A 26,526-nucleotide genomic window follows, 5' to 3' on the forward strand; every position below is an offset into this window, starting at 1 on the left:
GGAGGAGCAGAGCCTCCAGCCGCGGCGGCTCTGCTCCTCCCCGACTCTTCGGCTCTGTTTAAGAGCCGAGCGCTACGGGCTTTGGGCAGCCCCCATACCTCCGGACCCTGCGCCACCGGAGCCCGGGAGGGGAAGTGCCCGGCTGGGGGTGCAGGGTCCAGAGGCACGGGGGCTGCCCGAAGCCGGTAGCGCTCGGGCAGCCCTTTCCCCGTGGCTGGGAGTGGGAGGGAGCGGAGTTAGGGCGGGGAAGGGGCGGAGTTGGGGCGGGGCTGGGGGTGGGGAAATGGGCGGGGCCAGGGCCCATGGAGGGTCCTCTTTTTTTATTTAATAGATATGGTAACCCTATCCATTGTGTCAAATAAGCAATGCTATGTTCCACCGTTCTTTCAAAGAAAGGGAGTTTGAAACCAGATCACATGGTCTAACAGCATTCTCTCTCTTTATAAAGACTTATGTTAAAAAAATCCCTGCTCCCTGGCTTCCCAGTCCCCTCCGGGGAAAACATCAGCAACAGCAGATCTAGCATGGCCCTCTACCCCTCTCACTTATCCAAAGTTTCAAAGCCCCACATGTGGTATTCAAAAAGTGAATAATAATGAGTTAGATACTATGCTAGGGTGAATGCAGAGCTCTGCTCAGCCACGAAGTGGAAAAATCCTCATAGCTCCTAGGTGGATGTGAAAAGGGGAGAACTGGCAGTGTCCATCTAGCAGGATTCTATGGGCTTGATTTTCAGAAGAGTTGAGCTCCCCAAACTCCAACAAGGGCTGCAGGAGTTCTCTGTACACTGCAGAGCCAAGCTCTGTGGAAGCTGGTGGATAGGCAGGAGCATAGGCAATAGAACTGTAAACTGTGCAGAAACACTGTTCCCAAAAGGCACCCTCAGGGCTCTCTTCTCCTGCTTAAATCCTGTAGTAGCTGCCATGAATGCAAGTTCAGATTGAGAATTTCCTTCTTTTGCCCTGTGCCTTTTGACCTTTGTGAGCTTGGCTTTACACTTAGGATTTTAGCTTTAGTGTTTGTCACAGTCTCCAAACCCAGAGCACTAGCAACTGTTTCTTTTGTAAGAGGGAAGAAAGCTCTGTTAATTATTGTTCCACCATTTCTATTATCACTGTTTGTGGTGTACCAAGTAGGGCCTCATTGTTCTAGGCTCTGTACAGACATGCTGGAAAGAGATAGTCCCTCACAATCAAGGTTGTGACAATGAACAGATGATGACATGCACAAATAGCAATAGGAAGGATGAGGCAACAGTAATGTGCATAAACTGACATGGTGATATCATACAAGGTCTTAGGGACCTTGCACTGACACTAAAAGGGTTCTGATGAGGCACTATTATAGTTTACATCAAATGTATCTAGCATCTCAGATCTTAGCAACACAGTATAAACTACTCTTTAACAATACCTAGAATCCCCCGCTTTCCTTTTATTACTTTTGTTGCTCAGCGTATATATTGTCTAATAAGAAGGAGAACAACTAGTAATGTAGAAACACCAGAACAGGTAAAACAAGTCATCACAAGAAGTGCAGCCAATAGAAGTAGCTGTTAGATTTCAAGGCCACTGTGAGATGAGTAGACTGGTGAAAGGATTATAGCATCAGAAGTAGTTCAGCCAATCACACAAATGACTTGAATTCATTTTTATAATGCACCACTAACACATCAAGAATGGAGATCAGTTTTGCAATCATACAAAAGTGATGATAAAGGGACAAATTCTGCCCTCAGTAACACTTTAAGGAACGGAAGCAAGTCCTTCAGAGCGGGGATTGTGTCTTTTGTATGTTGCACAACGTTCCATGGGCATTTATGGAGCTACACACGTATTTATTCATCAAAGTTCAAGTCCTTTGCTCCTTGATACAGGACTCCAATGTCAGTGCCGTGCTGACAGATGTCTGTCAATCAGTAACAAAAAGAAAACAAGTTTTACCTCCACCTCTTTCTTCCTCAATCCAACAGGCTTAAACCCTTTTAAAAGACAATTCCAAATCCAGTTTTATTGGAGAGCGATAGCTCCTTACTCTGATACTTCAATCACCCATCTGAATCACCTCAACAGGTTTCCCCCAAACTCCTCCAGCAACCACTGCGAAGCAAAGAGCTTGAGCTTTGAAGCTGTAGCAGATTTACAGATACCAATGTTTCAAGGGCAAGTCAAGATGCCTTCTTGCAGACTCAGCACTTGGCAACCAACAATCCATTTCCATACATGCACCATTTCATTGGGGAAAAATTAAATTAAGCAATCTGGTCTGGTTTTCAAATACATGAAAGTTACAAATTTACTACCAGAAGCCCAAATTTCTCCAGAACACAGGTATACCAAAGAATGCTAGGGGGGGAGGGATAGCTCAGTGGTTTGAGCATTGGCCCCCTAAACCCAGAGTTGTGAGTTCAATCCTTGAGGGGCCACTTAGGGATCAGGGGCAACATCAGTACTTGGTCCTGCTAGTGAAGGAAGGGGGCTGGACTTGATAACCTTTCAAGGTTCCTTCCAGTTCTAGGAGATAGGATATCTCCATTAATTTAATTTAATTTTAATCTCTCTTCCCCGCTGAGAGATCTTGTGTAGAAGCCATTGGACTGGAACTCAGGAGATCTGGGTCCAATTCCAGTTCTGCTACAGATTCCTTATGTGACTCAAGGCAAAATCATTTAATCTCTGAGTTTGAGCTCCCCGTCTGTTAAATGGGACTAGGAATACCTCCTTGATCCTACCTGTTATCTGTCTTGTCTGTTTAGATTGTGAAATCTAGCCTGGGATCCTTGTGTACGTTTTGTGTTATCAAAATAGCCTTGGTCCCACACAGGAAAGATGAAGCTTAGCAATATTGTGGATTTACTGTAGAGCAAGGCAGAGATTGCTGCTAATGCACCTCCCCTTACCCAATACGTTTGCACAAGTCCAGCCTGTCATCACAATTCAGGTCACCAAGGGTTTATCTACTGCACAGCTCTGCTGTTCCCTCCTCCCAATCTCTAACCCTGTTTCCTCAATCGCTCAAATGATAAACATGTCAGCTTCCTGCTGGCTGATGATGAGCCCCTTTGCAAAGATACAGAACTAAATCAACCAGCGTCAAGCAGATTTTCCAATCCGATCATCTGGCCCCACGCTAATTAGACAGAAGCCCCGCCTAAGAGTCAGCAAAGGAGGGTCCCGGCTTTCTTTGGGGAGGCACTACGAGGAGAGATCGCCCCCACGGCACCGACCTACAATTTCCAACCCGGCCCCCTTTGTGCTATATGCAGTTCTGCAGGAGCGTGCTTCAGCCCCCCTCCAACCTGACATGCGGGGTGCAAGGGACAGAGTCAGGAGAGCCAGCCGCCTGCCGCCTCCTTGCACTTTCTACACCCGGACTCGCCAACCCGCTCTCCCCAGTAGGGACTGGGGCTGCTTAGCCGCGGCCGTCAGGCTGCAGCCCTCCAGGCAGAGCAGCGATCGCTGGGCCCGCCAGCCCCGGGGTGGGGGAGGCCGCTGATACTCACACTGGAGCTGCATCCCGGCAGCGCACGTGCGCAGGGAAGCCCTAGCGGCGACTCCTCCCTAGTCCCTCCCCAGCACCTGCGAGCCAGGCCCCCGCCTCGGCGCGTCTGCAGACAGATCGCTCGCAGCCCCGACGCGGCGCTGCATTCCCAGCCTCCGCGCAGGGTGGTTAATCAACACCACATGCCCCGATTCCCAAGGCGGGCGAGTCCCTTTGCAGCGCGCCGCCGGGGATTGCCGGATTGTGTGTGCGCGCGTGACTCAGCAAGACAAGGGGGTTAAAACCAGGGAGAATGAATGCGTTGTTATTTGTGACGGCTCAGGGACATGGCTTAGCTGAACCAAGCACCAAGAAGAATCAATACCTGCAAAATCTGAAACCAGAGAACCAGCCTTAAATCCATCCGCATTCAGTAAAGCATTTAATGAGGTGCTGGAGTCCCATTAAGCCTCAATTTACAGTTAAACCTATGCTCAAGTGTTCTGTTGAAAGGGATGGGCATGGAAACAGGCATAAGCGCTTTCATGCTCAACCCACTCAATGAAAACTTTGCATGTTGATATATTCTTCCTTATGCCGTTTAACACTAGTAGTTTGTACCTAATCAACTCTTTGCATAATAAACATATCTCTTGGTCTCAGCCATACTACACTGGAATTACAGAAAGCTCTTTTTGATAAGTAAGATGACAGTATCTCATATTTAAGAAGGCAAAATGAGTAAATGCCCTTCATAGAGTTTTTTTTTTATGAAACAAGAGCTTTTTCTCTCTTCAGTAGGGTTACATTAGCTGTCTGAGGTGGTGGAGGGCAAGATTTATTTTGAGAGTTTTCACTGGTGAATTTCAGTTTATTAAAAGTGGAAAGAGTGAAATCACTGGTTTAAAGGCAAAGGCAGTGTATTCCAGTATTCATTAGTTAATACAATGGTAGTTGCTTCTGAAATGCTTACAGGTAGATTCAATTATTCAATAGAATATACTTCCTCACATTAATCAGCCAGTAATGTGTCACAGTGTTTAATAAACATTGAAGTCCCCCAAGAACAGAGACTGCCAATTGCTTGTGGTTATTAAGCATCACCCACACCCAATCCAAGTGCTTATCCTTAGAGCCCTGTGCGGATACAAATTTTGTATCCGCATCTGATCTGCAATCTGCAAACATGGTCAGGCGATATAAAGCGGATATCCGCAGATTTGCAGGGCTCTACTTATCTTCACTAGTGAGTTAATATGTACAGTTTGAGTGTTCTCATGAACTTGACCCCTGTCCACACACAAATGCATCAGTCATGTGCAGTTGTTGTAACTACACAAGTTGCGTGGCGTGACTGGGAATAGAGGCAAGACCTTGAGTAAGGTTCCCCTGAGAGCTGCTAACTCAAGCTATCTGTAGTGTGTTCACTGGTGCCACAAAACAACGAGAGCTTTTAGTCCCCCAGTGCCTTCCCACAAACCCTCTTCTCTGTGAGACCATTTCTTGACATCTATGCATTCCCTGTTCCTGCCTGGAAGTCACCTATAGATCCCTGCAAATCTGCAGATATCTGCTTTATATCTGTGGACCATTTTTGTGGATTGAGTGTGTGGATGCAAATTTTGTATCCGCGCAGGGCTCTCATCATCTACCATTGCAAATAGGCCTGCTCCGTGCTCTTCCACTTGCTTGCCACTTCAAGTACCAGCAACTGCTCTCATTGCTGGTACAGAGCTCCATTTTCTGAGAATCTTCCCCCTAGCATGTTCCCAGTATGTTGTCAACAAACCGGAAGCTGGCACCAAGGTACTCGTGGGTTTCTGCTGCAAGGCTAGAAAAGTCCACAGTTTTAGGGTTTAAGAGGCATTAATGGGATTCCACTACAGAATGTCATTGTGAAACATTTCTCCAAATTAGGCCTTAGCATCGCAATAAATACCTAAAAGCATATGAACACGACCATTAAATATTCTACAGGACATTATATTACTACTATAAATTGGAAAGTACTGCAGTAGAACTTTACTGAACTGCACTTTGGCAAGCCACAAATCTGCAGTGCAATTGTTTAGGGGATTTACCATGATGGCAGCAATGTCATGATTTTAGCCCTCCTAAGGCTCGTGTCTTTGCTGCTAGGCCATGTATGCCTTATGATGTCTGGAGTACACTTTTTATAATAAAGCTTTTGTATTTTAAACATGATGCTGCAGTGCTGTTACTCATGTTGTTTTGCTTTTAAAGTTTATCAGTTAACTGAAGCAATAACCAATATATACACCTTTTAGAAATGTAATGGACTGTAATTGACACCAAAATAGTACGAGCACTCTCACCAAATATATTCAAAATCCACAGAAACTCCAAGGCAAAAAATTAAGTTAATCTGGAGTAAAGTTGGAAGAATGCCTGTCAATAAACTATGGGAGAGAAACATTTCAGAACACTGTAGTTTTCTCAAAAAAATACAAATATTAGAAATCTTGGAAATTCAAGTTTGATCTTACGTATGGACATTACAATGTTCTTTGGCAGGGTTACTGGCCTAGGGAATGGGGGAAGCAGTCAGTGTGACATATCTTGATTTTAGTAAGCCTTTTGACACTGTCCCATATGAAATTCTCATAAGCAAACTAGGGAAATGTGGTCTAGATGAAATTACTATAAGATAGGTGCACAACTGGTTGAAAGACTATACTCAAAGAGTAGTTATCAATGGTTCGCTGTTAAACTGGGAGGGGGTATCGAGTGGGGTCCTGCAGCTGTCCTGGGTCTGGTACTATTCAATATTATCATTAATGACTTGGATAATGGAGTGGAGAGTATACTTATAAAATCTGGAGATGGCACTGAGCTGGAAAAGGTTGCTAGCACTCTGGAGGACAGGATTAGAATTCAAAATGACCTTGACAAATTGGAGAATTGATCTGAATTCAACAAGATGAAATTCAATAAAGACAAGTGCAAAGTATTAAATTTAGGAAGAAAAAAAAATCAAATGCACAACTAAAAATGGGGAATAATTGGCTAAATGCTGACAAGGATCTGGGGATTATAGTGGATCAGAAATTCAATATAAACAATGTGATGCAACTATGAAAAAGGCTGATATTGTTCTGGGGTGCATTAAAAAGAGTATTGTATCTAAGACAAGGGAGGTAATTGTCCCACTCCAATCAGCACTAGTGAGGCCTTAGTTGGAGTACTATGTCCCATTCTGTGTGCTACACTTTAGGCAGGATGTGGACAAATTGGAGAGAGTCCAGAAGAGAACAACAAAAATAACAAAAGGTTTGGAAAATCTACGAGGAAAGGTTAAAAAAAACTGGGCATGTTTAGTCCTGACAACAGAAGACTGTGAGGGGGGAACCTGATAGTCTTCAAATATGTTAAAGGCTGTTATAAAGAAGACAGTGATCAATTGTTCTTCATGTCCACTGAAGGTAAGACAAGAAGAAATGGGATTAATCTGTAGCAAGGGAGATTTAGGTTAGATATTAGGAAATATCATTGTTTTTGAGGGAAAACTTTCTAACTGTACAGGTAGTTAAGCACTGGAATAGGCTTCCAAGGAAGGCTGTGGAGGTTTTTATCATCACTGGAGGTTTTTAAAAACAAGTTAAGACAAAACCCTGTCAGGGTTGGCTTAGGTTTACTTGGTCCTGCCCCAGCACAGTGGACTGGACTTGATGACTTCTCAAGGTCCCTTCCACCCCTACATTACTACGATTCTATGTATGGAAATACACAGCTAAGGTCACTCAAACTACCTTAACTCTACTCCTCTATCTTTGCCCACAACAACTGAAAAATAGAAGACAGTCAATAGATATTTTTGTTGAGATGAGTTCCTGTCTGCATCCTGTAAAACTTGCCCATACCGGTATTGCCCTGGCCTCTTCTTTTGTCATTCAGTGTTGCACGCATTCTAAAGCAATATGCATTTCCTCACCTTTTGGGGGCGAAGCCAGACTTTGAGGCACCTGCTCCCCTACTTGGTGTAAACTTTGCTTGTGCCAATCAGAAACGAACACAAACAGGTTTTGGGCCCCGTCCCCTATGACACTTCTATGATGTCATAGTTGGTACTTTATGGGCTGCCTGCCATGTGCAGGCAGGGAGAGGAGAAAGAAAAACGAATCCTGTGTATCCTGTGTACACCCGTAACCGAGCCTGATCACCTCGAAGCCTCTCTCTCAGCTCACGTGTTTCAAACAGAGTTTCTACGTTTGCCGGTCGTTATGCGTTGGTTTGTATTTGTAAGTATCAGTTATTACTAATTGCTGCATCTTTGTTTATAAATATTGTTAGTAGATATTTTAGTCATTGTGTGTTTTAAGTTTCATTAACTCTATTAGCTAATCAAACGCTGCTCCCTTACTCCTTGTAATTATCCCCAATAAAACTTTAAATTGATTAATTTTAGTTGTGTGTGTGTGTGTCTGCAGTTTGCATCGTGACCCATACTCTCCTTGCATCCCTTACCAATAGTCTATTGCCACGTGCAGCCTGGTAAATAACAGGCCTGCATTTTCTTTCGCCCCTGCGTGCCCGTGGCAATCCACAATTTTCACTGCAGTAATGTGTGAAAGTTGAAAGTGAGTTTACTTTCTTTTTATTCTACTGATTGTGAATTATTGTAGCAGCAAAACTAAACTGGCTTTAAAAATATGAAGGTACCAGGATTCACATAGCTAAACAATACTGCTTTCTTTAAGACCATATGCAATCACTAGGGGAAAAAAACAACAACACAGGCTTTTACATCATTTTAGCAAATGTTTGGGACAATCATACAGGGCAGTTCCCCAAAAGTACATGGATGTTCAAATATAAAAGTTTGTCATATTGTGAGACACAGACTATTCATGAGGCTACTACATCTACGGATAACAACACTTTGAGGGTCAGGCCCAAAATTAGGTGGAGTATACATCAGGGATGTGCGTGATTATCACATTTTACATATTATAGAAACACACACACAAAACCAGAAACGTGTCTGCCATAGTATTCCTCCAAATTATATTTTTAACACATCACACAACATCATGTTTCAATAGTGGGGCTCTGTGCACATATAGTACATCCTATGCACCTTCTAATATATAGTGGCTTGTCACTATGCATGTGCACCATTACTGTTTGCTTGATAGAATATCTGATCTTAAGTTTGTATGATTAATGTTTCTTCTATGGGCTGCATCTTACTGAAGCTATGAGCCTTAAGACCCCTACAGCCAATGTAGATGCTTCTTTAGGTCAAGTGGCTGTATTTTGTTAACTGAATTCTATGCCCAATGACAGCCATAAAGCATATGTGACCATGGTGTGCAGAATATACAGGAGCACTATGAAGTCTATGAAGCCATGAAATTGTTACAACTGCCTTTGAAAATGTACCCTAATTGTCCCAGGGGAAGGCAATGGCTAGAAAATAATCAGGAAGCCACCTTGGTAGTGAATAACCAGGCTAAATTCAACATTTATAAGAACAAGCAGAAGAGAGATTTTCTAACCAAGGCAGTTCCAGGATTTAGTATTTGTGATGGGAAACAGGTTGGTGAGAGTTAAGAAGATATAATTCCCTAGTTAAGACCCCACCCGGTGCAAGAATTCTTCCTTTAAACCACTAAGCATAATACAGCTTATTGCCTTTCTCACTGTCTTGAAGACAAATTGGAAACAAAAGAGATTCTCTCCTCCCCACCTCACCGTACATAATTATGATACAGTGATAACAGGACTGCCATAAATCATGCCTGTCATCATATATTAAAATCTTGGTTTCTGCAGGTTGTCAGCATTCCTTACTTCTAAACTTTAAAACTGGCTTTGACTTTTCATCAACAGCACTGGCCCATCCCTAATATCATGTTTGTTTCCTTCTTCTCAGGGCTGGGTTCTTTAAATGGTAACTGTTAAACCTAAGGGCAGTTATCCCAACAGGTATAAACATGAAATCCTGTTTTCACAGATCAAAAAAGGATTGAAGAACAAATTGCATGATGAAAACCTACTTTAAAACTACTATAAATAAGTGTAGCTTTTTAGAGCTGGAATAAATCTGTGCCAAACCTAGGAAAGCCTAGGAGCCTAGCTTAATTATAAATATTTAATTATTCGTAAACTGTATGATGAGTAAAAATACCCTTTCAGTGTGTAGCTTATTTACGGTAGATGAGATACTGATTCTCTGTATTCAGATTTTCACTGTTCATCATTGCCTGTATTAGAAGATGCAACATCCATTCCTATGCAGTTTATGCCTACTTTTTGTATTATACAAGAGCTAGTTAATTCCTGCATGGTCTGCTGCACTGAGTTTGCAGTGGAGTTTTCCAGAAAGACTTACACATTTAATAATGTGTGTCAGTGCTCTGGGTGCATGTACACTAAGGAAAACAAATTTTATAAATTAGCTATCAGCAAATTCCAATCACTTCTTCACCCCAGTAGCCCACAAGGAGTAATGCAGATACTACACTTCAATAGCCTTGCAATTCTGAATGAAACCAATCAAGCAAGAAAACTCATCAGAGGTAAGCTAGTCTTAAAGGAGGTCTCAAATCTGTTTGGCCTAAAATGCAGGTTTTGTTAAAAGAAAAAGGGAAGGGGGGGGGGGAGGAAAAGCGTGTTAGGGAGTGGAGGGAGCAAATGACATTTAAGACTACCTAATAAATGCTTTCATGACTTTTTGATTTTTTTTTTTTTTAATTTCAGTGAAAACAATTTTTGCTGGGATGATTTAGTGCAGAAAATTCTAACCCAACAGGCATTGTACTAGTGGTTGGCAGAGAACAGAGCACTGGAGTGGGACTCAAGAGACCTGGCTTCTATTCCCAACTCTGCCACTGGCCTGCTGGTTGGCCTTGAGCAAGTCACTTTACCTCTATGCCTCAGTTTCCACGTCTGTAAAATGCAGAAAATATTATTTGCTTCCTTTGTAAAGTCCTTTGAGATCTACTGATGAGCTGTTAGCGCACCCATTCTCAAATTCTGCATGGTCCAACTCCCCTTCCAGCCTCAGTCCCATAGCTCCCCTACAACAACTGGAGCACTTGACTACACAGAATTAAAGAAACAAGATAAACATAAAGTAGTTTTAAATTGATGGATGTGACTGCTTGACCCTGGCCCCCCAGTCTATATTTTTTCTGTTTATTTTTTCTCTGACTGTAGGACTTTACTTGCATTAGATCTTCCCACAGTGCCAGGAGACACAAGATCTCTAATCTCTTCTGATTCTAGTTTTGTACTCTTGTATGTTCATTGCCCCTCCTGTTTTGCTACTCTGTACAAATGTAATGGCAAGTTGAATCTAAGATACATTTTAAAAAATACAAAGCAGCCATGCAGTGTGGACCGAGGTGCTTGGGGTGTTTTTAGTCTGCAGAAAAATAATCTCTGGAAAGCCTGAATGTGTTCTGGACTAAGTTCCAAATCCCAGGAAGTGTCACTGCTTGGAGACCATCACTTGTTTTTGCTTTGTGACAGAAGACCAAAACTTGGATGACCAATGTAGAAGAATCAGAAAGAGATGATAAACAAGGAGTGAAACTAAACAGTACAGCTAGGGTATCCAGGCTAAGAGGATTTAAAGAGTAAACAAACAGCATAAAAGGCAAATTATTTGCTGTCTGAATGATCCCACATGTAGGTATTTGTGACCCAAGAACCCCTCAATGCCAACTGGCAAGGGGGGGCGGAGTACAAGAATATCCTAATTCTGGTATAGTATGTACATTCTAGTTCATCAAAGAATGCCATAGGAGGTTTAGATGACAGCCAGGGTCATACTGGTCACGAATATAGTTGTGAAATGTATTCACAGATACTATATAAAGGAGTTATGTATATATACTGCAAATATGTTTTAAAGTCTGTATGAAGGCAGAGTTAAGACAGGCTTTCTATCAGACATTGGATGTTTATTCTCCTGTCTCTCTGTCGGCATGTAAATTAAGCATTGTAGGCTACGGGGAGGGAGGCACGCTTACATGTTAAATCAACAGAGAGATGTGAAGTCAACAGAAAGAACTAACAGGTATAGGTACACAACGGGGAAAGAGAACCTTATTTTAACATGAACTTCAAAGCTTTGTTTGGGCAACAAAAAAGACACCCCATCCTCCCCAACCTAGGAAGTAAACGGACAGCGGTTTACATTCATGAAAAAGAAATCACAACCAGTCTGTGTTGCAATGCTGCGTAGGACATTTATGATAAGATAAAATTCTTTAGACGGGGTTAGCCTGTTAGTTTAATCTCTAGAAAGCACATTATGACTTTGTTTTCTATGTAATCTTTTATTTCCATTATCCTTATTCACTGTCTCTTGACTCTTTGCTAATAAAAAATATAGTTTTTACCACAAATATATCTCACTGCTGTGGTATTAAGCAAGGTGCTGATCCTGCATTGACTCATACAAGCTATTCCCTTGGGGACAGCAGACCCAGTATTTCTGTAGTGAGAGGATAAAGACCGGAGCCTAGAGCCCTGCACGTAACTAGTGTAGAACCCTGCAGCGGGACTGGCATCCCATGGGTCCAGCAGGAGCTGCTGCTGCCATAATAGCAGGGCTCTAATGGAGACTACAGGGGAACACTTCGAAGGGACTCATGCACTAGAGTGCACTTACTGTTAGCCTGCAGGGCAAAATAAGGGCTGCCACAGGCCGGAGAAGAGTGCTTGGGTGGCTAACAGGCTGGTGGTGACCGGGAGCTGACACCTAAGGTATGTCTACACTACGGGATTAATCCGAATTTATATAATTCGAATTTTGGAAACAGATTGTATAAAGTCGAATGTATGCGGCCACACTAAGCACATTAATTCGGCGGTGTGCATCCATGTACCGGGGCTAGGGTCGATTTCCAGAGCGTTGCACTGTGGATAGCTATCCCATAGCTATCCCATAGTTCCCGCTGTCTCCTCCGCCCATTGGAATTCTGGGTTGAGATCCCAATGCCTGATGGGCCCAAAAACATTGTCGCGGGTGGTTCTGGGTACATCCTCCCCCCTCTCCAGGGAAGCAACGGCACACAACCGTTTCGCGCCTTTTTCCTGGGTGAACAGTGCAGATGCCATACCACGGCAAGCATGGAGCCTGCTCAGCTCAAGACAGCAGTCATGAACACTGTAAACCCCTCGCGTGTTATCGTGCAGTTTATGCTGAACCAGAACCTGCAAAACCAGGCGGCGAGGAGTAGGCTACGGCAGCGACGAGAGTGATGAGGACATGGACATGGAATTCTATCAAACCGCGGGCCCCGGTGCTTTGGAGATCATGCTGTTAATGGGGCAGGTTATAGCCGTGGAACGCCGATTCTGGGCCCGGGAAACAAGTACAGACTGGTGGGACCGCATAGTGTTGCAGGTGTGGGACAATTACGAGTGGCTGCGAAACTTTCGCATGCGTAAGGGCACTTGTGGCAAGGCTTTTGGAGTACCTCCAGGAGAGCTTCATGGAGATGTCCCTGGAGGATTTCCGCTCCATCCCCAGACATGTTAATAGACTTTTCCAGTAGCTGTACTGGCTGCGAATGCATCCCAAGTCCTCAGGGCAAAGTAATCATTAAAAAACGCTTGCTTTTAAAACAAGTTTTATATTTTAAAAGGTAAGCTCACCCGAGGTCCCTTCCATTGGGTCATGGTCTTGGATACTGGGTTAGGAGGGTACTTCAGTCGGGCTGAGAAAAAGATCCTGGCTGTTGGGGAGAATGGAGTGCTGTGTGCTCTCCGCAAGCTCATCCTCCTCCTCCTCCTCCTCCTCTTCCCCGTTCGCAGAATCCTCAGGTATAGCTGATGAGATTACCCCTGCCTCGGAATCCAAGGTCAGAGGTGGGGTAGTGGTGGCGGCCCCCCCTAGAACTGCATGCAGCTCGGCATAGAAGCGGCATGTCCGCGGCTCTGACCCGGAGCGACCGTTTGCCTCCTTCGTTTTTTGATAGGCTTGTCTGAGCTCCTTGACTTTCACGCGGCACTGATCTGAGTCCCTATTGTGGCCTCTCTCCATCATGCCCTTTGGAGATTTTTTTCAAAAGTTTTGGCATTTCGTCTTTTCGAACGAAGTTCTGCTAGCACTGAATCCTCTCCCCATATAACGATCAGATCCAGTACCTCACGTACGGTCCATGCTGGTGCTCTTTTTCGGCCTGCATGGTTACCTGTGCTGATGAGCTCTCTCTGGTCACCTGTGCTCTCCACGCTGGGCAAACAGGAAATAAAATTCAAATGTTCGCGGGGCTTTCCCTGTCTACCTGGCCAGTGCATCCGAGTGCAGATTGCTGTCCAGAGCGGTCACAATGGTGCACTGTGGGATAGCTCCCGGAGGCCAATACCATCGAATTGCGGCCACACTAACCCTAATTCAAAATGACAATATCGATTTTGGCGCTACTCTGCTCGTCGGGGTGGAGTACAGAAATCGATTTTAAGAGCCCTTTATTTCGAAATAAATGGCTTCGTTGTGTGGACTGGTGCAGGGTTAATTCAATTTAACGCTGCTAAATCCGAATTAAAGTCATAGTGTAGACCAGGCCCTAATTAAGCACAAACAAGTCTCCCTCCTCCTAGAGGCAGGGCAGCAACAAGCGACTCTCACTCCTGGGTACCCTGAGAACCATCATAGTAGAACATTACAAGAAGCTGGCCCTGCTGTTTGTCAAAAGGCAGAACCCCTGGGCTCCTGAAGCTGCAACCTTCATTTTAATCATTAAATTATGGTGCCTTGGGAAGGCAACAAAAGAAACCAAGACAGACCTTTTTGTATTAGAATTCCGTATCTGGAGACTACAAAAGTTAGCTGCAACCTTCATTTTAATCATTAAATTATGGTGCCTTGGGAAGGCAACAAAAGAAACCAAGACAGACCTTTTTGTATTAGAATTCCGTATCTGGAGACTACAAAAGTTACAAGACTGGTTACTAAAGAGTTAAGCCCTTCAGATCAGGTTGATAGTTTTATTGCTCAGAAGCAAGGAACATCTCTTTTCAGCTTTTTTGTCCTCTTAGTTTTACTTACTGTAGAAATCCATTGTTATTCAGAGCTTATCACATATTTCCTAATTAAACTTTGACATTTTTGCAGAGAGGTGGGGCATAAATTAAACAAAATTAGTCCCTGGTGTAACTTAATTGAGTTCATGGGACTTACACCAGCAAAAAAAAAAAAAAAAGAGCCAATATATTTTGAGTATAAGCAAGGCAGTTTTCTTCATTTTACACTGCAAAGGGAAAACTTCATACTATTAGTTCAGTGGTAGATCCAGAATAAAAAGGGCCCAGTAGCATAATTAAAATGGTAGAGCCAAAGGACTGGAGACGGCATGGCTAACAGACCCCCTTATCACAAAGGCTCAAGGCCACACTCGCCACTGGAGAAAGGGTTCAGCTGCTCTGTAGTTAGAGGAATTTCACCATCTTATTCTAGCAGTTATTTTGGCCCTCTTTGGGCTGCTACTGCCTTATTTCCCATATGATGGTAGAAAGGCATCTAGATCACTGCAGGAAAGCTACCTGGAAAACAAGTTAACTTTAAAAAAAAAATACATATTTTTAACTGCACTCCTGCTGTCTTCATTATCTCAGTGAAGGAGGCTCCTTGTGATCAGTGATAGTTTCGTTTTCCAATACAACCCCTCAATAGATTCTTTCATTAAAAATTGTGTTAATAACTATTTTGAATTAAATGTGCCGAGAAAACACTGCACAGACCAGGTAGATACCAACATTAAAGAACAAACAGTATTTTTGCTGTCAGATCTTTTAATAATGCTAATAAAAAGAAAACACAGCCTGCCTTATTTTCCTTTGTTCTGCATAATCTGTTGACACAGCAGCATGCTTGACTGCATTTGAAGAATGTTTTTCTGAAAACTTTCCATGTATCACTTGCCTAATTTTTCCCTAACATGCCCTTACATAGCTCATCACTAAGATTTGTAACAACAGATACCCATCATCTATGCTAAAAGGACAACACTCCCAGTGTTATGATAGAAACCTGTAATGAGTGTACAGCATCCCGAGGCCTTTCATGTTATATTAACATATTTCCATTTCTTGATTAGTCCTGCTATTACATATCATGCTTTGGAGAAAGTGCTTAAAGAAGCTGATAAAAAATTATTTAATCTTTTTTAAAATCACAGCAGGAAAGCCAGCAGGCAAGCATGCAAACAGCACAAAATGGCAGAATCCAGGTCCTTTGTTTGGAGGGAGGCTTCCAAATTTAGGAAGTCTGAGCACTGGGCTCCAAAGAATCCATCACCTTTGGTATGGGAATAGAAAATTATGCCTCAGAGCCTTCTGCCTCAGCGCTGGCTGAAAAGGTCACTCTTCTGCTCCCTCCAAGAACAGTCAGGGAGAGAAGGAGATAAGCACCACTTGCCATGCTCAGCCCAAATATTTTGGTGTTTTGGCATCAATTCCACCTCTGTGGTGGGTCAGCAGGAAGTGCCAGCAAGAACCATATCTCACTCATGAAAAGATAGAGGATGACTTTCTAGGATATCTTCACTCTTTCAACAAGATGCCAGGCAAAGAATCCACTGAGATCCCCTCACAATCATGTGAAAGAATGGAGTAGGTCTCATCTCTCAACCAGGATTGAAAGGCAATGGTTAAAACCCCATTGTCAAGAGCTGAAGAAGGGTGTTTTCCAAATCCCTATCTTTTGGAAGCCAGAGAGGGATTCATGTATGCAGCATGACTGACTCAGCATGCTTCTGAACATATTATTGTAGGATAAAAATGACTAAGGCTTATACACCGCCAGATTGGTATGCAATGGAACCAATGACTGTGAATTAGTAAGCTTTAGCTAACACAAACTTGCAGGATGATGGACAATTGTAGAAGAGTCCGAGAAAGGTCCTGAAGTGATGTCCCCCCATGAGTTATTCAGGGGTATTTAACATTATTAGTAGTATTATCTTAATGCTCAGCAGCCCCAATTAGGGACAATGACTTCATTGTGCCAGGCACTATACAAACAGAACAAAAAGACCATTCCTGCTCCAGAGAACATACACTTTAAGTGCAAGACAAGAGACAACAGCAGGTTGTAATGAAAACTGATGGTCCTTTAGTTATGCAGTCTGATAACAAGACAGTCACTCACTCAGTGGCCAGTAAGTTTAAAACAAATACTTCACACAGCACTGGTATATCCAACCTGTGGAATTTACTTCCACAGAAGATTGAGTCATACCTGTGGAAAGAATTCAAATAGAGCTGAATAATTTTATAGCCAACATTTGCAGCTGTGTATGCTAAGATAATGGTAATCAAATATGCCTCAGGGCATAAAGTGTTCCCCATTGGGAGGGCGGGTATGTAGCACTATAATCGCATCAATTTTGGACACTTACTAATTACTGTGGCATAAGTTGATGTATTTTACACTAATCTTTTCGCTTAACTATTGCTAGCCATATATTTCTAGGAGTATGGAGTAATTTGCTTGGCTTTTTCTTTAAAGGCTGTTTGAACCATCATGTAATTCTGGATCAACTGTTTTTTGTTCAGTATGTCATTTCTAGTGCCTTACCTCCCACGTAGCTTATTAAATAAACATGAACTTCCGTCCTCATGTCTTCCTCACCTTCTATTTTAGCATTTGGCCTGTCCCATCCGGATCTTTTGTTAAGGCAGGCAGAAGAATAGGCTCCTTGAAAGTTAATATATTAAGGCTTAAAACACTGATGAGCTTGAAGAACCAGCAAAGAAAGCAATATACAGAACCTCTTGGTGGAAATAACACCAAATGCGTGTAGGTGATCAACTGAGATTTCTGCTCTCATTTGATGGAAGAATTAGTGTTACTACTGAATTCTGTGTTGCAAAAATCAGTGTGCTCTGCAACAACTCTTTATTGTGAGAGACTTTAAAAGATTGATTATTATGAAACAAATAGATGTAAACACTGCTGCTAAGAAAGTGAAGAGAATGCTTGAATGCGGAAGACTAAACAGACTGAGGGATCGGGAAAGAGGGACTGGTGGGTAAAAAAAATTAAATAGGAGAGACGCAAAGTTTCAAAATGAGTTATTAATATACATCTGAATACAAAAATATTACAATAATTGCAAAGCCTGAAATGAACCCAAGATGTTTTCTTTATATCATCTCTCTGATAGTTTGGCAAATGCTTGTGTTCTTTGTTCTGCTGTCATGTGCTCACAGGCTTCCAAGATATTTGCCACAATTAAAGTCTGTTGAATTGTTTTTGCCTTTACCCATATTCTTCCATTCATTCCAAACACTATCTCAAAAGGGTACAGTTGTCCCAATTCCTGAATGATTTCACAATTGGGAGCTAAAAGCCTGAAAACAAAGTAAAAAGGATGTCAGAAGAAGAAATTATTGTGTAACAAATACATTTCAGTGTTGCTAGTCAATAACAGGACCACTGCTAATACCACCAGTAGTATGAAGGAATGTGTAGCAACTTCAATGGTTAAGGCTGAGTTGAGTTGAAAGCATGGATTCAAACTATATAAAACATAGTAATATTTTGAATTTCTTGTTTAGTGCTCATGTATGAGTTTAATTTAAAAAAATTCCAAAGCCAAGACGAAATTAAGAGTTAAGATTAAATTTTAAAAAAATCCAAAAATCACCCTGCAGTGACACTGTGCAACAATCATAATGAAGACAGTCTAGTGTTTGTGAACCAGATTTAATTAAGTTGATTTTTAGCTCCTCATTTGTGACTGAGCAGTTAATAGGATTTATTCTAACCTGAAACAGCTCATCCAGACTGTATGTGAAAGAGGTGCTAATTAAAAATCTTTAAACAGAGGGTGTTTTTTGCTATTGCCCCTCCCTTCCCTCATCCCCTACACAGAGTTTGGAGGGAGGAAACTGATTTTTTGTTTGTTTCTTCACAGTCCTTTTCTTGGTTCTCTTTGGAAGACAGATTTCTAAGGATGCTTGAGAATGCCACTGAAGGCTGTGTGAAGACTGTTCAAGGAATTGATGTCATTCTCAGACCAGTTGCTATATACAGATTCTACTCTACCATTGAAGACTGAATATGTTCATAGCAAATTTATGATTAGCCTCCATAGGTGACAAAAGCAAGTTTCTGATGGATTGGGTTCACAATATTTTCTAAATAATGTAGCAACAAGATCAAGTAGAAAAGAAATTCCACTTCAATACACTACCACCTATTAAAGTTAAAAGGTAAAGTCTACAGTAGAATATGGTTAGAGTAGAGGAGCATTTTTAGTCTTGTGACATCTGTTGGTTTCTACTTATTGTATTTTATCATTCATTTCCCCTTTCTTTATACTATATTATATTTGTATGCAGATTACAAATTTAGGATCACAAAGATCAAATAACTTTGTCAGGCAATAACGTTGACAATACATGCCCTAAGAACAACATAATACACATCTGTTACTCCACTTGTCATAATGCTCAGACCTGCTGGTTATGGACATCCAATGCTACAGCATTAAATATTAGGGTGCATACCAGTTTCCATCAAGATAAAGAGTTTCACTCATCTGTCACAGCTCAAAAAATTGACAAAATTCAGCTTCTCTCTCATTCCTGGGAAGTTAAAAATTGTAATACTTACTTTCTTATTAGACCTAAAGAAACCTTAAACAACAGGCCTTCGTGTCCAATTACTCCCATTCCATTCGCTCTTCCACTGCTGTCTATACAGACCATCTCTGGTTCCATGTCTTTATTGGCTACAACGAATTGACCATAAATAAGATCTCCCACCTAAAACAAGTGATAGGAAATGTTCAGAGAAACTGTATCATGTCTGTATATCTTTTTTGTTAAACTCGTCCCTAGGTTCTTGGCTGCTGGTGGGTGCAGAGCACCCACTAATTTTTCCCTGTGGATGCTCCAGCCCCAGAGCACCCACGGAGTCAGCGCCTATGGCTCAGGCTTCGGTCCCCCTGCTGGGGTCATGTAGTAATTTTTGTTGTCAGAAGGGGGTCACGGTGCAATGAAGTTTGAGAACCCCTGTTCTATGCTATAAGAAAATATCTACATTTTTCTTTATAACTTTGAAAATGTTTGCACCGAACTTCTGAACCCAGGCACTGGAATCATTCCCTCACCCCCCACCCAGTAGGGCTATCAAAATCAGATGGGCCATCAAGGAACATTGAGATACAATGGATTAGTTAATGGCCCTATCCCATCTTGGAAAAGCTATGTGCAAGGAAGCTCATCATGTGGACTTGGAAGCTGAATGAAGGAAATAAAGTCTCAGGAAAATGTTCTGTCTCCCTCTTTGCTGTTTGAACTCTGACAGGGCCAGAGAGTCTAAGCTGAGGCAGAGATCCCCAGGGGTTACCCCTGGGTCTGCCCTGAAGGAGACTTTGAATTGACAGATCATTACAGCTCTCATGCTCTTAGGATTTAGGTTATAACTAATTTATATGTACACACTTACTTGCTTTAACCTGTAAGTAACTCTCTTATTGCTTTTTCCTAGTTAACAAATCTTTAGATAGTTTATTACAGGACTGGCTACAGGCATTGTCTTTGGTATAAGATCTTGGGTACCAAATTATCTGGGATAAATGTCTCTTAGACTGAAAGCAACAAAGCAATCTGAACATGGAGTGACTTTTGGTGTAAGTGACCATTAGTCCAGCTTATCTGGGTGGCAAGATAGACTGGAGAGTCTAAGGGGAGTGTCTGTGATTCCCTGGTAAGACTGTTGCAGTGATCCAGGAGTTTACATTTGTTACTGGCTTGGTGAAATCTAATTATAGAACATATCACCAGGTTGGGAGGGGAGGGGAAGGGAGGGAGTCTACACTGTTTTAAAGTCTGCCCTGAGATAGGAACACACAGTCGGGACCTTCTCCAGACAGCGTGACAGTCACATTTCATAAGAGCCTGTTTTATAAAATGTGAATTTTAGGCCTAAACTAGGGGTCTCAAACACGCGGCGGCACACAGGGTTATTTTCTGCGTCCCATGAGCTTCTTACAGCCCCCCTGCCATCCCCCAGCGTTTACCTAGAGCGGCTCCGGACCGACCTGCACAAGGGCCACATGAGGACTAGTACATTGGTCCGAGGGCCGCATTTACTGACACCTCCCACCCGCCGCCGCCCTCGGCCCCGCCCCCACTCCACCCCTTCCATGAGGCCCTGCCCCTGCCCCGCCTCTTCCAACCCCTTCCCCGAAATCCCCACCCCAACTCCGCCCTCTCCCTGCTCCCAGGGGATGTAGGAGGGGTGTGGCAGGGGCTCAGGGCAGGGAGTTGCGGTGTGGGGTGCAGGAGGGGTGAGGGGTGCGACAGGGGGCTCAGGGCAGGGGGTCGGGGTGCAGGAGGGGTGCAGCAGGGGTTTCAGGGCAGGGAGTTCGGCTGCAGGGGGGCGGGCTCCGGCCCGACGTGCACCGGGGCAGGCTCCCTGCCTGCCAGCCCTGCCCCCGCGCCGCTCCGGGAAGCGGCCGAAACCTGGGGAAGGAGGGGCGCAGGGGCGTGTGTGGCTGTTGCTTCAGGCACCGCCCTCAGCAGCTCCCATTGGCCGCGGTTCCCCATTCCTGGCCAATGGCCGCTGCTGGGCGCAGTGCCTGAAGCAACAGCCACACACGCCCCTGTGCCCCTCCTTCCCCAGGTTCCGTCCGCTTCCCGGAGCGGCGCGGGGGGCAGGGCAGGCAGGGAGCCTGCCCCGGTGCACGTCGGGCCGGAGCCCGCCCCCCGAACCCCCCCTGCAGCCGAACCCCCTGCCCCTCCTGCACCCCAACCCCCCTGCCCTGAAACCCCTGCCGCACCCCAACCCCTACCACACCCCAACCCCCTGCCCTGAGTCCCCTGCTGCATCCCGCACCCCTCCTGCACCCCAACCCCCTGCCCTGAGCCCCCAGCTGCACCCCCACATGCCTCCTGCACCCCAACCCCCTGCCCTGAGTCCCCTGCCGCACCCCTCCTGCGCCCTGACCCCCTGCCCTGAGTCCCCTGCTGCACCCCGCACCCCTGCCCTGAACCCCACACCACACCCCTCCTGCACCCCAACTCCCTGCTCTGAGCCCCCGCCACACCCCTCCTACATCCCCTGAGAGCAGGGAGGGGGCGGAGTTGAGGTGGGGATTTCGGAGAAGGGGTTGGAATGGGGGCAGGGAAGGGGTGGGAAGAGGCGGGGCTTCATGCAAGGGGTGGAGTGGGGGTGGGGCCGAGGGCGGCAGGGGGGAGGTGTCAGTAAATGCGGCCCTTGGGCCAATGTACTAGTCCTCATGTGGCCCTCGTGGTCATTTGAGTTTGAGACCCCTGGCCTAAATTGATTTCTGACTCTCTTTGAAGGGCTATTCCACCACAGAACTGCCATCTTCTGCCGGTGATATCTGAGAAGGTACAATTACATCCTCTGTACAACAAATGGCAAAGCCTGGCACCTACTGCTGTGACAGTCAGTGATCAAAAGAAGAAAATCCATGATCTGTAACTGACTTCCTCTGCCATAGCCCAACATAAAGGCCTAGGAGAAAGGGAAGGAAACAAAGCCACTACAGAAAGAAGTTTGTACATGTCATGGAAAATCTATCACATATCAGAACATCTTATAACTAAGGGATACAGGCAAATATTTTTGAGTATATTTTAAATTGTCACTTTGCAAGGAAGTGAAAATATAATACTTTAAAGGCTTCAATACTGCCAATATATATAACAAGAACATTACCTGCACATTTGGTCTGTTTCTTTTGGTTGCACCTTCAAATGCCAAGTAGGACAAAGAAGCTTGCTCACTTCCACCAACATCCACTTTGAATATGTCACCTGCCTTGATAGTCACTATGCCTATCACATGATCTCCCTTGACTGGGACATACTGAAAATTAAAACAAAGACATGTACAAGAAATAAATATATCTTTTTACATGTATATACACATCCATACACACACAAGCACCGTGTACAAAGAAGCTGAGTGCCCAAACTTATTTCCAAAATAAAAGTTGCTGAAAAAAAATCTTGACACAGTATCAAAATGAACTTCTATTTTTAGAAGGCACAGACCCCACTGAAAATACTTAGATTTACTTCAACAGAATTATTCATAAAAGTTAAGCATGTGCGTTTGCAAGATTAGGGCTTCACAGTCTTTATAAATAAGGGTAAAAACAGTGCAGCTAGAAGCATGCTTCCCAGTGCGAGCACATACACTAGCTCTGCTTGAACTAGCATGCTAAAAATAGCAGTGCGGCCAGGGTGGCACAGGCTAGCCACCCGAATACAATAATATCAGACACTGTGGGTATGTACTCAGGAGACTAGCGGCTGCCGCACTTATTTTTAGTGGACTAGCTTGAGCTAGCACACCTATCTACCTGCACTGGGAAGCACACTCCCAGCAGTAGTGTAGACATGACCTAACTGCTGTGAAGACACACCTTTAGGGTAAGTGTTACCTAACTTGACGTCCATCCACATAAAATCTCTAGCTCAAGTTAATTGTTGCTTTAAACTCAAGCTAGCTGGCCCGTTGAGGGAGTGAGTGGGTTGACGCTTGAGTGATGCTGAATCTAGTAATGCTGTGTGAATGCAACAGCTCAAATTACAAGAGTCTCATCAGTAGCAAATCCAATTATTCTGTGTAACTCCAGTGTTGTTTTCTAGTGTGGTGGTCACTCTCACTGGAACTAACCTAGCTTTGAGTACAGTAATGAGCAAACTAATGAGAGCTAACAGCTACAGTGAAGACAAGCCATTAGAGCAGGGGTAGGCAACCTTTCAGAAGTGGTGTGCCGAGTCTTCATTTATTCACTTTAATTTACGGTTTTGCGTGCCAGTAATACATTTTAACGTTTTTAGAAGATCTCTCTCTATAAGTCTATATTATATAACTAAACTATTGTTGTATGTAAAGTAAACAAGGTTTTCAAAATGTTTAAGAAGCTTCAATTAAATTAAAATGCTGATCTTACACCGCCAGCCTGCTCAGCCCGCTTCCAGCCTGGGGTTCTGTTCACCTAGGCCTGCAGCGGGCTGAGCGGGGCCTGCAGCGGGACACCAGCTGGCAAGGGGCCAGCAGCCGGGACACCAGACCTGGGGGGGGTTCAGGGGTCAGGGCAGAGGGCTGGGGGTGAGTGGGGGTGCAGGGCAGAAGGCTGGGGGGGGGGGGGGGGTCGGGGCAGGGGGCTGGGGCGCTCGGCTCGTGGGGGTGCTCCCAGCCCCCTGCCCTGAGCAGCTCAAGGCAGGGGGCTGGAAGGGATATGCCCTGTTCCACCCCCTTCCCCAAGGCCCCGTCCCTACCTCTTCTCTGCCTGCTCTACAGAGCAGCGAGCACGCTGACGCTCGGCTCTGCTCCGCTCCCCCTCCCCCTCGCAAGGGCCATCTGCTGATCGGCGGCAGGGAGGGGAAGGAGGAGAGGCAGGAAAACACCAGGCTGGGGGGAGAAGCAGGGGACGGGGGAAGCTTGGCTGCCGCAGGACCAAGCTTCTGCCTCCTGCCCCCGCAGGGGAGAGCGGTAGGCGGGGGGGCTGAGTGGGGCTGGGGGCCTGCCTGCCCCTCCTCTCCTCCTCCTCTCACCAGGCAGGCAGCGTGCCACTCAAAATCGGCTTGTGTGCCGTAGGTTGCTGACCCCTGCCTTAGAGTAATAGTATAAAATTAGGACTGCAAAAAAAAGTGCGGAAAAGACATCCTGACTGTGTGTCTCTCTAAGAGGAAGTGACAGGAAATTCACAAAGGACATTTACAATTGGACAAGACATTGGTAATGATCCTATAACGAACAACCCTAACCCTACAGTAACTGGATAGATGAGAAGTAATGGTCTTCATTTTTAACTTCTATTGTATCTACAAATTTCTGTTAACATGATGGCTAGCGAAATAATCAGTAGTGCAATTTAAATCTTCATTAATTTTCAGCATTAACTCTCCAATAAGGTTACTACAACAATTTACACATCACAACGATACTGTTTCAGAATGGCAGCAGAATGAGCAAAAACATTACACTGGTCTACGTTCGGATGGTTTCTCTTTTAGGAGGACCCTTATCCACATTACCGCTAGAACTGAGAGTTTGCAACCAATTAGGGTCACCGTCAGCTTCACCAATAACAGTTTGCCGCCACACAGCAACTTTTCAGTCATTAGGGCCATGTTTCTATTTCTGTAATTAGCAACTCTGCCTAACAGAAGTTTATTGTGAGAAATTTTGGCCAGCTATCCCATAGCATCCCATCAGTTGCTGCAGCCTGCACCAAGTGTGGTTATTTTAGTACCTCTTCAGCCCGCTTTTTTCCAGATGAGGTTACAGTTAAGCCTTGTGAGTAAGCTTAGATGCTGAGGAGGATTCCCACACTTTTGGCACAAAGAGGAAAAAAATCTCCCATTGTTACCAGCAGCAGTGTATTTTTACCAGTGATACCTCTAGCTTTCTCAGCTACCAGTTGCAACACTCAACCCAATAAAGAACATAACTAGCTGGTTTGTTGAACGCAGCAAAGGGCAGAAAAACCCTGTATACAGTAGCACTCCCACTTTTGCTACCACTAGAGAAACCACATCAGTGGTAAATTAATGCCCAAAGCCTGGTACTTATGAGGCCCTGGAATTGAACAGCAATTTATGTACACCGTTGGATGTACAATTCAACAACTGTACAGTGTTATGGTAGGATTAGTTACTACAAGAACACAGTTGTGGGTGACCCCCACGCAACAAAGTAATAGCATGCATAACTCCTTACAAGGACTGATCCCTGTGTCACACTAGGCTTCAAATCGGGGATTATTAGCAGCATCGTAAACAGATTATAGTCAATCACGCCATTGACAAGTGGCACAGTATAGTAGTAATTTGTGTGTGGACGGGGACTAAGTGGACACCAGATGTTGCCTGCAGCCCCGCAATTCCCAAGAAAAGCAATGGAAGGGGTTTCCACTCCGGTTCTGCGACTTTGAGGCTCTGAATGAAGGGTGCCACAGCGAGCTTTAAAGAGGAAGCGAGGTGCAGCTCCTGGAGAGTGAGAAAGTGGGGCGAGGGGAAGGAAAAGAGGGACCGTCCCAGCAAGGCCGAGCTTCAGAGCAAGCTCACCAGGCCTCAGCCAAGGCGCTCTGTGCGCAGAGCCACACGGAGCCCACCGGGGGAAAGGCACCCACAGCGCCCACCCCCCCGCTCTGCAGCGCCGCCCGCCCCTCAGCCCTTGGGCCCGCCCCCGCCAGCTCCAGCGCTCTCACCCGCTTCTGCTGGGAGTCCACCCAGTAGGCCCCGCCCGAGCCGCCTCCGGCCCCGCCCGGCTGGCGGTGGCGCAGCAGCCCGCACTTGGTGACCAGCAGCCCGGCCCCGCAGCTCCTCAGGCCCGGCCCGCACACCAAGCGGCCCGGCAGAGCGGCGCCCGGGCCCAGCCACAGCCGCTCCCCATCCGCCTCGGGGTGCGAGGGCAGCAGCAGCACGTCCCCCGGCAGCACCACCTGCCCCACGCGCTCCTCGGCGGGCAGGGCCCCAGCCTCTGCCGCCATGGTCAGGGTCAGGCCTTTCCTGGGGCCTGCCAGCTTCCCCGAGCCTAAGGCGCGTGCGCGACAAGGTGCCGCGTGCGCAGAAAGCACAGAAAAGCGGCGGAGAGTGTGTGTCACATCCGTGCGCAGGCGCACAACTAGTCTTTGCCTGGCTGCTGTTGGGGAGGAAGGAGCCGGGGTGTCCGTCACTCCGAACTGTCCCAGCCGGGGCCGTGCGCGCGGGGGCCCCGCCCTGTTCGCTGCGGCTGCTGCCATGGCGGCGGGTGTCAGTACCGGTGCCAGGGGGGCCCGCAGGCGAGGGGCGTTGGGCTGGTGCAGCCGAAGGGCCTGGCCCTGCCCTGTGTCACAGCTGTGCTGCTAGGCATTAACTAAGGGCCTCAGTGTAGCCCTAACTGGCTACTAAGCCTGTAAAGCCAACCTCCATCTCCGCATAACCCCCCCCCCCCCCCGCCCGGACTTCACAATGAAACTGTGCGATCGCAGGTGGGGGTCTGCCCCTATGCGACACATTGCAGGACCAGCTCCCGGATGCCTGCAGGAACTGCAGGTAGTCAAATCTGCTTACTTGTAGGGATGACTG

General features: G+C 45.3%; 2 protein-coding genes across 4 annotated transcripts in view; both read right to left on the bottom strand.

The window, feature by feature from the left end:
* PRXL2A (peroxiredoxin like 2A) overlaps positions 1-3,678 on the bottom strand; it is a 21,539-nt gene extending 17,861 nt beyond the window's left edge. The window contains exon 1 of one of the 3 annotated variants that reach the window (XM_024210033.2): positions 3,503-3,678. The gene's annotated coding sequence lies outside the window, so the exon portion shown is untranslated. Of the gene's footprint in view, positions 1-2,731; positions 2,852-3,230; positions 3,479-3,502 lie in introns of those variants that run through there. The other 2 variants (XM_024210046.1, XM_024210040.1) reach the window with 2 other exon arrangements.
* Positions 3,679-17,519: 13,841 nt separating this feature from the next.
* Positions 17,520-26,201, bottom strand: EXOSC3 (exosome component 3). The gene is made up of 4 exons (XM_024210221.1): positions 25,668-26,201; positions 22,160-22,309; positions 19,082-19,233; positions 17,520-17,814 (listed from the first exon to the last, which is right to left on the bottom strand). The coding sequence occupies exons 1-4, from the start codon at positions 26,199-26,201 to the stop codon at positions 17,613-17,615; spliced, it is 1,038 nt and encodes a 345-aa protein (XP_024065989.1). The 3' UTR covers positions 17,520-17,612.
* Between the last annotated feature and the right edge of the window lie 325 nt (positions 26,202-26,526).

The sequence above is a fragment of the Terrapene carolina genome, unplaced genomic scaffold (genome assembly GCF_002925995.2).
Source record: "Terrapene carolina triunguis isolate 2854851 unplaced genomic scaffold, T_m_triunguis-2.0 Scaffold146, whole genome shotgun sequence".
NCBI classification, from domain to species: Eukaryota; Metazoa; Chordata; order Testudines; family Emydidae; genus Terrapene; species Terrapene triunguis.